This window comes from Trifolium pratense, linkage group LG6 (assembly GCF_020283565.1).
Source record: "Trifolium pratense cultivar HEN17-A07 linkage group LG6, ARS_RC_1.1, whole genome shotgun sequence".
NCBI classification, from domain to species: Eukaryota; Viridiplantae; Streptophyta; class Magnoliopsida; order Fabales; family Fabaceae; genus Trifolium; species Trifolium pratense.
Window position 1 is genome coordinate 18,685,403 of NC_060064.1, and position 13,852 is coordinate 18,699,254.

The 13,852-nt window shown below is 34.1% G+C and overlaps 2 protein-coding genes and 1 long non-coding RNA gene across 3 annotated transcripts; all 3 read right to left on the reverse strand.

Moving 5' to 3' along the window:
* Positions 1-680: 680 nt before the first annotated feature.
* On the reverse strand, positions 681-7,055 carry LOC123892958. Its single transcript, XM_045942859.1, has 5 exons — positions 7,002-7,055; positions 2,540-2,862; positions 2,313-2,445; positions 1,812-2,216; positions 681-1,688 (listed from the first exon to the last, which is right to left on the reverse strand). The coding sequence occupies exons 2-5, from the start codon at positions 2,860-2,862 to the stop codon at positions 1,194-1,196; spliced, it is 1,356 nt and encodes a 451-aa protein (XP_045798815.1). The 5' UTR covers positions 7,002-7,055; the 3' UTR covers positions 681-1,193.
* Positions 3,947-6,271, reverse strand: LOC123891860. Its single transcript, XM_045941739.1, has 3 exons — positions 5,638-6,271; positions 4,921-5,532; positions 3,947-4,803 (listed from the first exon to the last, which is right to left on the reverse strand). The coding sequence occupies exons 1-3, from the start codon at positions 6,269-6,271 to the stop codon at positions 3,947-3,949; spliced, it is 2,103 nt and encodes a 700-aa protein (XP_045797695.1).
* On the reverse strand, positions 7,052-7,723 carry LOC123892959. Its single transcript, XR_006803317.1, has 3 exons — positions 7,696-7,723; positions 7,528-7,600; positions 7,052-7,090 (listed from the first exon to the last, which is right to left on the reverse strand). It is a non-coding gene; the product is annotated as an uncharacterized LOC123892959 (long non-coding RNA).
* Between the last annotated feature and the right edge of the window lie 6,129 nt (positions 7,724-13,852).

Genomic DNA, 13,852 nt, shown 5'->3' on the forward strand with positions numbered 1-13,852 from the left:
ATAGCATACAACGGTAAAATGTCTACAAATGTGACAATGCCTACAAACACTACAAGAAAACATGCATTTACTGAGGGCCAAAGGCCCTCAGTAATGCACAAATTTCGTCTAAAATGCATGCATTACTGACGGCCTTGGGCCCTCAGTAATTAGCTCGCCAGTAATGGTTACTGACGGCCCAGGACCGTCAATAACGTTACTGACGGCCTGGAGCCGTCAATAATACACACTGTCAATTCAAAAGGACACGCAATTGTGACGGCCTGGAGCCGTCAGTATTACTTTTTCTTTTACACATTGTGACGGCCTGGAGCCGTCAGTAATGCTTGACGATTTAAAAAAAAAATTAATAATTTAATTATTTAAAAATCAGTTTGATTTTTAAATAATTAAATTATTAATTTTTTTTAAAAAAAATTAATATTAATTTTTTAAAATAAAAAATATACTGCATAATAACGATTTTTAAAAAAATTAATAATTTAATTATTTAAAAATCAGTATTTGATTTTTAAATAATTAAATTATTAATTTTTTTAAAAAAAATTAATATTAATTTTTTAAAATAAAAAATATACTGCATAATAAATAATTAAAAAATATTAAAATTAAAATTTAATAAAAAGCATAATAAAAATACTTAACATAAGTATAATTAAATATAATGATAATATTGTCATTACAAAAAGAAAACAATTAAACAAATAATAATCAACAACAGATTATTAAAATTACACATCAACGTTGGTCAGGCGGCTGATATAGTGGTCGCTTCCCCTTGCCAGTGTCTGTTGGCTGACGCGACCTTCCTCGGCCTCGGCCTCGGCCTCTACCTTCCTCTTGTATTACGACTCCGGGGAGTGACGTTCGCGAAGGAGGTCGTGCCACAGGCCTATGAACGAAGTTAATTGGGGCTTGATTTGGGAAGAAGTTGCCTTGGGGTTGATTTGGGTTTTCATATGGGATTATGAAGTCTTGTTGTGGATTTAATGATCTCTGGTATTCGGTGAAAGCAGTTTGTTGATTATTTCTACCGCTTCCGCCACTACTGCTTCCACTTGTTTGCCCAGTAGGATCAAAAAATTGTAAATGAACTGGTTCATTAAGCATCTGACTCATATCCTCTATGCTCATACTCAGTACTGGATCACCCTCTCGGTACTCCGGCAGCTGATTCAAATTAACCATGCTACTCAAATCCGGTCGATATTCTTGTTCACCGGCATTTTGATTTTGTCGTGCCGAAGCCTGAGATGATGATCCAACCCCCCCCCCGCCGGCGCCGGCGCCCTCTGCTGTGCAAAGAATTCCTGCAATATATGTTGGACCCGTACGTCCACCCGGTCATCAAATGATGCTTCGAACTCATCGCGGAATTCTTCTCTATACGTGGCCCTCATTCGCGCTTCATACTCATCATCGGTTTCCTCTCTTTGAGTTGGACGAGAGCGTCCTGTACTCGATGAAGATGAAGATGTGTAAGTGACATCTCTCAAACCAGTTGGGTCACTTGCATATAGAGAAGATGTACACCCAGCAGCGAATTTGCGACCTCGAGTCGCACCACCAGCATTCTTAACAAAAGCCAACGACATCTTGTTTCGACGAACATCCTCATTATCTCGCCTATGAGGTGGTAGTCGTAGTTGGCTTGCATTATATTCTTCAACCCAAATTTGCGTCAACCTCTACAATAAATTAAAAAAAAATTATAATTAATTAATTATAATGTTTAGATATAATTATATAATGTTTAAAAAATAATTTTATACGAAATAAATAGTAAATAATATATATAATTAAATACTTACCGACACTTCTTGCGCCCTTGCCCCCGTCCACTCACCGGAATCTGCATACCGGTGCATCATGTCATTCATCTCCATAAAGGTGGGTGGACGACCAAATTGTTGGATGAACTCAAGACGAAGCGTTCCGGCAGATTTAGACCCTCCAGAGTGTACGCACGCACGATTGGCTTCATCAGTATTTCTGTTGGCTTTGTTCTTTATACACTTTGCAATATACTCTTCCTCTTCCCATCTGCGGCAGAGCATAGGGTATGAATTGCCAGCGAGCCAAAGTGGTGGTTTTGAAGGATCCTTTTTAATCTTTTTCCGCGCTTCAAAAAGTAAGGTCGACAGACGCTTTGTGGCTTTTTTGTTGAATATACGCTCAATAGCCGCTGTGTGGTGATTCAGCCAAGTTACTTGCGACTACGAAAAATAAAGAAAAATTGTTAATAAATTAGTAAATATATGTTTAGTAACAAAATTGATTGGATAAAAAAGTAATTATAAATAAAAACGTACCCTGAAGCCATTCCAAAATTGTTGATATCCACGCTCATCTGCCCTGACCTCCGTCCAGTTGAGATATGGAGCCTGGAATTTGGATTTCAATGCATTATTGATTGCCTTATTCGCCGGATTTTGGGGTTGCAAACTGCACAATATATATACATATATTAGTTAAGAATAATTATCATATATATCCAATTAATTTATTAAACACAAATTCTTAATAATAATTAACTTACTCTGTGGCGGTATATGGCATGATGATGGGTCTACCATGCCGGTCAATCAACAATTCATTTTGAGGAGCTAAAAGTGCAATATCGGCTATTTCCTCGTCCTCGTGGTCATCATCGTCGTCGTAGGAGTCGTACTCCTCTTCCACACCGTCTACGGTTCGAGACTTGGGCATACCCTCCAACCATCGATTCCGAACAACGCGGCGGGGTAAAGCACGTCTACGTGGAGCGCGTCCGCGTCCGCGTCCGACACCCGGTGCTGGTGGAATATCATCAATGTCATCATCGACATTGTCATCATCAAAATTTTCTTCATCTGGATTCATCTATAATAAAAAAATATATGATAAATATATTTATATAATTAAGAAATACATGACAAATATATATATAATTAATTAAGAAATACATGACAAATATATATATAATTAATTAAGAAATACATGACATATATTGTTTTATAATTCATCATCATTAAACGATAAACAAATGCAACCAAAAACAAATATTCAAGTACAACGATTAATATTATTACAACGCGGATAACTATATTATAAAATTAATTGTCATCCCAATCTGATACATCTTCATCATCACTGCCTTCATCATCACCATTAGCTTCGACGTCCTCTTCATCAACATCACCATCAGAAGGTACTTCTTCGGCTTCTTCTTGTACACAAAGTTGATTAAAAGTTTCAACTGCAATGACATCATCAACATTGGACATCTCATCTTCCTGATATGGTTCATCTTCACGTTCATCTATCTCATTTTTTTCAATCAGACCCCTTGGTTTTGATGTTATTGCGGCACACCAACCTCGCTTATCCCTTGTAGTCGATGGATAAGGGACATAGTGAACTTGTCTGACGTTATGAGCCATAGCAAACGGATCATACAATGGATAATGTTTGTTCATTTTTATGTCCACGGTATTAGTCTTTGAATCATATCTGGTACCTCTATTTGAAGGATCAAACCATTTACAGTAAAACAACACGACTGTTTTCTTGTAATCAAGGTAATTGTATTCGATTTCAAATATGTTCTCAATGACACCGTAAAAATCTCCTTCACCATTTTCAGTCACACCTTTCATACACACTCCACTGTTTACTGTTGTTTTTCCTTCACTCCAACTGTGTGTCTCAAATCTGTAACCATTGACAAAGTAGGTGTGCCATTGTTTAACGGTTGACTTTGGGCCATCAGATAAGTTTCTCAAGTGTTGTATGACACGAGTTGCGGGTGTTTGTTGGTACATGTATTCTTTGAACCATGCTGGAAATTGCGAATTGATTTGAGCAGAAGTATGTTGTGTTAAAAACATCCTAAGTTATTAAATATCGTTAGTTATAAGCGAACTTAATTGGAATAAATAATTATTTATTAACTAATTAAAAATACTCACTGTAAATATGGCTCGAATTCATTGCAATTAATCAGCAAGTGAACATGCGCCGAATAGAGAACTTTGTCACCAGGATACAACACTTTCTCACCACCACCATTACGACCAGGCAAGCTGAATATTGACATGTTTAATGGGTGAATTCTCACAGGCCGAGATGTTTCAGTTTCATTGCGAATATGGCTTGATGACAACGTGTCTTTGAAGTAATGCGAACAAAAGTAAATTGTTTCGCGGTGTAAGTATGTTGCACAAATTGAGCCTTCGACCCTAGCTTTGTTTTTCACGGCACGTTTTGCATAACCCATGAACCTTTCGAACGGGTACATCCATCTATATTGAACCGGCCCACCAAGCCTAGCCTCGTATGCAAGATGCACCACAACATGCTCCATAGAATCAAACAAGGCAGGAGGAAATATTCTCTCCAACTTACACAAGATCAGTGGAATGTCATTTTCCATCTTGATGAGATCAGCCTCTCTTAGCGTTGTCGAACACAGATTCTTGAAAAATTGACTGATTTCAATAAGCGGATTCAATACATGTTGGGGTAAAGAACTAAATGCAATCGGAAGTAAAGTCTGGAAAAAAACATGACAATCATGACTTTTCATCCCACGCATCCTTCCATGGTCAACATCAGCGCATCTCGCCAAATTCGACGAATAACCGTCCGGCATCTTCACTTCTTTTACCCATCGACAAACAGATTTTGCTTCTTCAGGAGATAAAGTATAGTTTGCACGAGGTTTAAGAAGTTTGCCGTTAGATGTCTCCACCAACAACAGTTCGTTACGTTTGCAATACAACCCTATGTCTCTCCTCGCGTTGTCATTATCTTTCGTTTTTCCTTTGACATTCATGACAGTGTTAAAAATATTTTCAAACACATTTTTCTCAATATGCATAACATCAAGGTTGTGACGTAAAAGGTTGTCTTTCCAATACGGCAGATCCCAAAAGATACTTCTTTTTGTCCAGTTGTGTGTTTGTCCATAACCACGCGGTTTAGATGCAACACCACCTACAACCTCAACCTTTGGAATATCTTTCACTTTGTTCCAGACTTGTCGGGATGTCAAATAATCTGGTGGATCACGAGTCTCGGTGTCACCATGAACAAAACCATTTTTATTTCTTCTAAACGGATGATCAGTAGGCAAGAACCGACGATGACAGTCAAACCAAGTAGCCTTCCCACCGTTTTCTAACCAAAACGCTTTGGTGTCCATCATGCAAATAGGACATCCTAGTTTACCATGTGTCCCCCATCCAGACAACATCCCATATGCAGGAAAATCATTAATGGTCCACATCAAAGCTCCTCTCATATTGAAATTTCGTTTTTGGTTGATATCATACGTCGCAACACCGTTCCACAATCTCTTCAAATCATCAATCAAAGGTTGTAAATAGATATCAATACCAACAGTTGGACTAGATGGGCCTGGTATTACAGCGGCTAAAAACATGTAAGGTTTTGACATGCACATATCAGGAGGAAGATTGTACGGGGTAACCAGAACAGGCCAACATGAATATGGAGTGGCTGATACTTGAGTATATGGTGTAAATCCATCTGAGCATAACCCAAGTCGGACATTCCGTGGCTCCGAAGCAAATTCAGGATAAACTTGATCAAAATGCTTCCAAGCCATTCCATCAGAAGGATGTCGCAACTCACCTGACATTTTTCTCCTTTCATAGTTTTCACGATGCCATGTCATTTTACTGGCAGTTTGCATCGATGCATACAACCTTTGCAACCTTGGTATTATGGGTAAATAGAACATCGCCTTTCTTGGGATTGGCTTCCTTCTGACTGACCGTGAATTTCTTGTTACACGATATCTTGGTTCTTGACAAAATTTACATTCAAGTAATGCACCGTCATCTACACCAAATTCGTTGCTATAGTACAACATACACCCGTTAACACAACAGTCAATTATCTTCGCTCCGAGTCCTAACTTTGCAACCAATTGTCTTGCTTCGTAATAATTTTTTGGCAAATCAAGAGGACGGTCTATTGTTATATCCAACATCAGTTTTGTTATCAAGTCCATGGTGTATTCTGAAACAAGACATTCAGACTTGATACCCAAAAGTCTAATACACACCGTTAACTTTGAGTCTCGGGAGCCTTCACACAACGGTGTATTTGTCTCTTTCAAAAGATCAAAAAATCGCTGGGCTTCCTCATTTGGTCTCTCGACGTTAACATCAGCGTCATATTCATCATCAGCAGGGTCGTCGACATCATTTGGCACATAAATCGGCGTATTAAACCCAAGGGCATTAGTTATCATATTGTCCATCTCATTAAACGGATCATAATGCTGATGATAATATTGGGGAACAACAACGGGCTGAAAAACACTGCTTGAAGCACGATTTTGATTCACGGGAACAGTCGTGGAACATCCTTCGCCATGACTTGACCAAACCCAATAATTAGGTTGGAATCCCTTTTTATATAAATGAGACCTAATTTCATCTTCGCTATGTATTCTTGTACATCGACAAAGTACACACGGACATCTAATTCCCCCTTCACGTATCACAATGTCATTATATTTTACTGTATTGATAAACATTTCGACCCCTATTTTAAATTCCTCTTTAACCCGGCCCCTCTTTCCAGGATTATGTCTATCGTACATCCAATTACGATTGCTAAAATCCATATCTGTGTAGTTTAATTAATATATAATTAGATCGATATATGTATTAAATTTATTACTTTATTTTTCAAAAGTATTTTGGACATATATATATATATATATATATGTCTACTCAACAATAACATATAAACTTTTAACATTTTATTTTTAAAGTTTATGGTTTATTAAATCTAAAAAATACTAAGTTTTCTAGTTGACAAAACTACCGACTTTTTAACATATATATTATAATTTTTTAAAATATAATTGTTTTTCTTTTTTTAAATACATAGTAATAATAAAATGCTAGTAACTATTTCTAAGTGTACGGTAAAAATAAAACTATCACTAAATATTATAAATTAAAATTACATATATTACTTACTTGGGTGCCGGGTAGAGTCTTACTTGGCGCGCGCTCCTAACCACAAACTCCGCTCCTAACCCACGACCTCCGATGACCACGAGAATTTGCTAATAAAAATTGTAAATAAATTATTAGAACATATACATTTAAATAACAAAGTAAAAATTTTAACTTTAAAAGTAAAACACAAACACTTACAACTTTTTAGATGGAGATATGAAAATTACATCACTTTTTTAAAAATACACAAACTGTTAAAAAATTTCTTTTATAAATTTTTTTTAAAAAAATTTCGTTTTTAAATAAAAATATTATAAATATACTGTTTTTTTGAAAAAAAAAATACTTATTTAAAAAAAATAATTCTGTTTTCGAAATAAACAAAATTAAATATATTTTTTTAATTTTTTTACAAAAACAATAACTTTTATACATAGTGATAAGAAAATATTAGTAAAAAATTACAAAGTATTAATTAATAACTATTACTAAGTATACGGTAAAAAAAAACTATCACTATATAAATTAAAATTACGTTACTTACTTGTGTGCCGAGTAGATTCTTACTTGGCGCGCTCCTTACCCACAAACTCCGCTCCTCACGAGAATAAAACTTGCTATTAAAAATGGTAAACAACAAATATTAGAACATATACATTTAAATAACAAAACAAAAATTTTAAATTCGTAATAGTAAAACACAAACACTTACCACTTTTTGTATGAAGATTAAATTAGAGAAAATTAGAGAAGTTAGAAAAAGTATGAAATTAGAGAAAATTTAAGAGAGAAGTTAGAGAAAATTTAGAGAGAGAATGGAAATGAAAAAATGAAATGAAAGAGTGGTAATATATAGAGTGTTCTTTGGACCGTTGAGGGTTTGAAATTCAAATATATGCGTTACAGACGGCCAATAGCCGTCATAATGTACCAACGGTTACCTCCTTACAGACGGCCTGGGACCGTCATAAAGCACATGCATTACTGACGGCCCAGGACCGTCATAATGCACCAACGTCTAGCAACATACTGACGGCCTGGGACTGTCTGCAATACCCATTGCTTTACTGACGGCCCAGGACCGTCAGTAATTCTTAATATTTCAATTTTAAATTTATTCCGTTCTCCAAGACTACATACTGACGGCCTGGGACCTTCAATATTGCACAAATGCATTACTGAGGGCTTTTAGCCCTCAATAAGTTTGGTCAGTAATATAATGTTTTCTTGTAGTGAAATATAAAGAAATTTAAGTGCTCAAAATACTCATGTCTTCGAGTCTGCAATGTTGACGACACTAAAATAGTTAATTGAATATGTTATGTGAACTTAACTCAATTGGTAGAACATTGCATTATATACGCGGGGGATCGGGGTTCGAACCCCGGCCAGGGCCAGCCCTGAGCTTTTGGAGGTCATATGCAAATATAAAAAATGGTCCTTTAATAAATAAAAACACAATTTTTAAAAAAAAAAAAATTATCCTTGATTTAAATTACAAATAGCATAAAAAAAATAATCATCACTGCAATTAACGTAAAAAGAGTCATAGTCTAATCAATAACAATAAAATATATTTTCTAACTACTTAAAACGAGTCATTTTTGGAACCTTTTTTTAAGAAAATTCGTCAATTAAGTAATGTATTAAATTTTGCACTCCCTAATTTATTAAAACTACAACTCCATAAAAGAGATTATAGCCTTACAATTGGGCTTTTGCAGTTTGCTGTATAATATATTAATTTTTACACCCCTAATTTACTAATACTACTACTCTTAAAAAAAATGAAGGCCTTCATTTTTTAGGAGGCCCGATGCCACAGCACATGTTGCACATGAATCTGGGCCGGGCCTGACCCCAGTCATTCCATTTATCTATCTTAAGGGTGAAATTTCTAGTCACTAAACTACTTAGAAAAAAAAATAATTGATTGAATGTAATCTAGATCAAATTTAATCTGAACCCAACAAACATCACCCCAGACAGCAAAACAAATACTCCTGTTTGGAGATACAACTGTCAACATGCATGGTCAGCTGTGACAAGGGCTGTGGGACTAGTTGGGAGAGTTGTTGTTGTGAAATAATGGAAATGGCGATGAAACTGCAGAAGTACAATGCCACTTTATTGCAAAATCTATAGATGCAACTGCAGAAGTACTACTAGCCACGTTATTGCAAAATCCAGACCATAATAATTGATTTGCGCAGAATAGAAGTTAGCGGGGCCGGAATTTAATATGAATTGAATGACGATAGACAAAGGTGAATCTTACAGTACTACTATTTACTTTTAGCCTTTTTTTGGTAGGGGTGATTAAGCAAAGAGAGAGTGACAGATAGAAGAAAATTGGTATATTTCCTATGTTTGGTATGAGGAGAACTATGCAAGATACTTGTTAGTGTTTGGTATGAGGAGAACTATGCAAGATACTTGTTAGATAATAAAATAATAGTCTATGTTATTTGATTGCATAATGCTTATTACAGCGAAAGTGTGATCACGAAATGCATCACGACAAGCACATGTATTCAGTCAAACACCATATCTAATGGCTATAGTTAATTCGTGAACTGTTCGTGATGAGTTTTTTCGCTGTATATAGGATTTGTTAGTTTACAGTCCATTATATTTTATTATATATTCTCTAGTAATATTTTTGTAATGTTAAGCTATTCGTTTCTCTTTTCCTACTATTTGTTTATTTTGATTCTAACAAGTTGATGGGAGCCCTTGCTTTTTGCTTCTCTCCGCATGGAGTTTCCTTTCCACATCGGTGAAGAAAGTGGAGAAATACACGTAAAATGCCATGTCCTTAAGCTAAACTCATGGAGATAATTGTTTTACTTTACTTTAATTAATAATTTTTTTTTGAAGCAATAATTTAATTGAATATCTTAATTAAAATTAATAAATAAATAATCTTCTTTTTTAGGAGGTGTTTTTGAATGCCATGGATTATTTGGTACTTTCACAAATAACCATCACTTTTATGCGTGTCTTATTTCTCTAATCTTTCTCTTATAACAAATAATATAGCTTAATTATCAACTATAAAGTAACTTACGGTTATTAGTTAGTTTTTCAACTATCAGTTTAATTTTACTAAAGAGAGCCATAGTTTCTCATGTATATTTTTCAATGATGTGGTTTACATATTTAAGTGCTATAAATTTTGACTATGGATTTATATTTGATATTTTCTCTTCGGGCCCCCCGTGATTCTTTTATACCCCCTGAATTTCCAATTTTGCCCTTGCAAAAAACTTCGGTTTATAGAAACCGAAGTTTTTTTGTGCCTTGAAAACAAATTTCGGTTTATAAAAACCGAATTTTACTCTGAATTTGTACTAAAAAAAATTCGGTTTCTGCGAACCGAAGTTTTTTTCAAGGGCAAAATTGGAATATTTGGGGGTATAAAAGAAACACGGGGGGCCCGAAGAGAAAACATCTTTATATTTTACAACAAATTTTGTTCAGTGGCTTGGAATCAGAACAGGCTTGCCATTGCCATCAGGCTGGGAGTTGTTTTGGCAATTACTAGTTTACGTTCTTATAGAAGATTATATAAGCTACTGGATCCATAAATGGTTACATTGCAAATGGGCATATGAGAATATCCACAAGGTTCATCATGAATATAGAACACCTATTGGGCTTTCAGCACCTTATGCCCATTGGGCTGAGATTTTTATATTGGGCTTCCCTGCATTTCTTGGCCCAGCATTGATTCCAGGGCACATAATAACCTATTGGTTATGGTTCATTTTGCGACAACTAGAAGCCATTGAGACACATAGTGGGTAAGACTTTGATTATTTCTCAAGTAATTAGATAAACATATTTATTATTAGAGAATTGTTATATTGTGATCAATGAGTTTCAGTTGAAGATAGATTTTCATGCATAACGTAGTTGTAGAGAGCGGCTGTTTTGCTGAGCTGAATAGCGTCAGCTTCTGACCCAAGCGGGGCACCAAGGTGATGGAACATGGCTTTGGCTTAATAAATTGGACTGGTGTGTGCACCATGTTTTCCTCGCTCCAAGTTGAGAGTTGAACCATGTGACTTGAGCGAAGACACGGTTCTTGTGGGTCTTAGACGAGAGAGTACGACGTGAGGCTGGTTTTACATAATAATTAAAGACGAATTATTTCGATTGGATTATTTCTTACTATTTTCTAGCTTGCTTGAATTGCCATTATCATTTTGATACACATTTTAAATCATAGCCATCATTTTTTTTTTACCTATTGTTTTTGGATGACCTCAATCTTACATTTTATAACATGTTAACATTTATAGGTATGATTTTCCTTGGAGTCCCACAAAATATATACCATTTTATGGAGGTCCTGAATACCATGACTACCATCATTATGTTGGTGGAAGAAGTCAATGCAACTATGCCTCAGTATTTACCTATTGTGATTACATTTATGGAACATATAAGGTATTCTTCGCTATTTATTTATTTATTTTTGGTAAGTGAGATGTTTTAGGTTCGAACCTCGGCTCTTGCACATATAGTGCGATGTTCTTACCAACTGAGTTAAGCTCGTGAAAAATATTTATTTATTTATTATATTTTTAAATTATTGTATTTGGTTCATCGAGTATCAACTTAGTAGTTAATTAGTTTGATTTTGTGATTATAAGAGAGAAAGTTAAAATTTTATCAGGGTTGTCAAACTCGAGCTTTTATTTCAACTCATTGTGCCTAGATGAATTCGATTCGTAAACTCGTTCGAATTTATCTCATATTAAAATAATATTATAACTATTATATACAAGACATCTATACTTGTATAATTTTATAAATCCATCAATAATTCAAAATTTAAACTTAAGAAAGAAAAAAAAAAGTAAGGAAAAAAAACTTTTTTTTTATTTCTCCAAAACAAGTAAAATCAAAATAAATTACTTGATTTTATGTCAATTTTATCCGATTTCACCACGAGTTACCTCGTTGAAATTTGAGTTTTTCACGAGTTTACAAAAATAAATTTACCACCGATATATTTAAATATTGTATCCGGTTTTACCAAACACTAATTACTACAACCTTATCTCTTATATATTTGCAGGGTTACCAATACAAAAAACGGATGTACGAGAAAATAAACCCTACTTACACTTCTATTGCCCAAAATTACAAGGTGGACTAGCTGTTTGGATTGAGATCTCGAGGGATATATATCTTACATATTTGGGTCATTTGATTTCTCTATGTTACCGAAATATACTATATGGTTGTTTAGTTGAATATAGTTTGGTTTGTTTGCTAATAATTGGCACTTTCCCTCTTCAAAAATAAATAATTGGTACTTGTTACTATTTTTATACAAAGAAAAACCAACGCCATATGTCATGGGTGGAGGACTGGAGGCTATGCCAATTTACGGGAAAAGCTTTACCGGTTGTAATTTTATTTATCAAGTTTGTGAAACTCAAATGTCTTTTGTTAATTTTCAAGGAATAAGCTTGTAATTTAAATCTTCTCAATGAAGGATTCGTGTGTTCTATATTTCATTAATTGGTTTAAAAATGTTATGTATACTTTTGTTTTTCTTTTCAAGTAGCGTAGTGGCTAAAAAATTCACCTTAAAGGTGAATAAGTGGAGTGTCCGGAGTTCGAACTCCGACTCCTGCACATATAGTGTGACGTCTCTGCCAACTGAGTTAAGCTCACAGGAACATGTTATGTATGTATATTTCTATAACTTGAGTAATGACTGTTTGCGGCCGGTAAAATTAGCACATGACATTTAAGACATGTATTAGGAGAATGAATTCTCTCCATTTATTTTTCCTTGTGTTTCGCAATTTCTTCAATCTCTACCTTTCAATTCACATTTTTCTTCTTTTTCTTTTCTCTCTCCACTCAAATCAATGGCTAAAAAAAAAATCCTACAGTAATGAGAGAATCCTCTCTCATGTATTAGTATAGCTAGTGTGATGAAATTATATATCTCATGCTGCTTGAAACTAAATTTAATTTGCACTATATACTAGTACGTTTTAGTTTTTTTTTTTAAAAAAAAAAAAATTGGTATCCGGCCTTAGGACCACGTTTTAGTTTTCTTAAATTCAAACTTTATTTAATGTAAAATGACTATAATTATAGATTTAGGTAGTACGGTAGTTTACGGTGGTTTAGATTAAGTTTGAAATTTGAACTATCAAGAGTACTATATATAGGATATGGATTGAGTGCAGTCAATGTATGTGGCTGCATATATCGGAGAGATCACAGTCATCCGATTAAACTTGGACGGTTCAGATAACGTTTTAGTTTTCTGAAATTCAAACTTTGTTTAATGTAAAATGACTATAATTATAAATTTAGGAAGTACTGTAGTTTACAATGGTTTAGGTTAAGTTTGAACATTGAACTATCAAGAGTACTATATATATATATATATATATATATATATATATATATATATATATATATATATATATATATATATATATATATATATATATATATATATATATATATATATATATATATATATATATATATATATATATATATATATATATATAAAGCCATTAGGAGTGGTACGGTGGTGACGTGTTTGGGTAAAATTTCATTGATTTTTTTTTTTACAGAAAATGACAATAGTCAATGAAAATTCACACACACACACACAAGTAAATGATTTGGAGTTTGAATTCTGATCATAGTGTTCGATCGAACAATTTTGACATTTTTTATCAGTTGAGCTAGAAGTTGTGGACAAGCCTCCTCATTCTATCTACATACAAAATACTTTTACATTATAATATTTATTGGTCAAATAAAAAAATTATTGAACAATTATTTTCCCCTTTTTATTTTGATTTTTTTTACTAAAAAAA

What these genes read in the sequence shown, in the direction of transcription:
- LOC123892958 (XM_045942859.1), bottom strand. Translation starts at nt 2,862, where the DNA reads ATGAATCCAGATGAAGAAAATTTTGATGATGACAATGTCGATGATGAC. An exon ending in ATGCCATATACCGCCACAGA is followed by an intron (nt 2,446 to 2,539) that starts GTAAGTTAATTA and finishes TATATTGTGCAG; the next exon opens with TTTGCAACCCCAAAATCCGG. An exon ending in AATTTTGGAATGGCTTCAGG is followed by an intron (nt 2,217 to 2,312) that starts GTACGTTTTTAT and finishes TATTTTTCGTAG; the next exon opens with TCGCAAGTAACTTGGCTGAA.
- LOC123891860 (XM_045941739.1), bottom strand. Translation starts at nt 6,271, where the DNA reads ATGGACAATATGATAACTAATGCCCTTGGGTTTAATACGCCGATTTAT. An exon ending in TGAAAGGAGAAAAATGTCAG is followed by an intron (nt 5,533 to 5,637) that starts GTGAGTTGCGAC and finishes GGTTATGCTCAG; the next exon opens with ATGGATTTACACCATATACT. An exon ending in ACACAACTGGACAAAAAGAA is followed by an intron (nt 4,804 to 4,920) that starts GTATCTTTTGGG and finishes TGAATGTCAAAG; the next exon opens with GAAAAACGAAAGATAATGAC.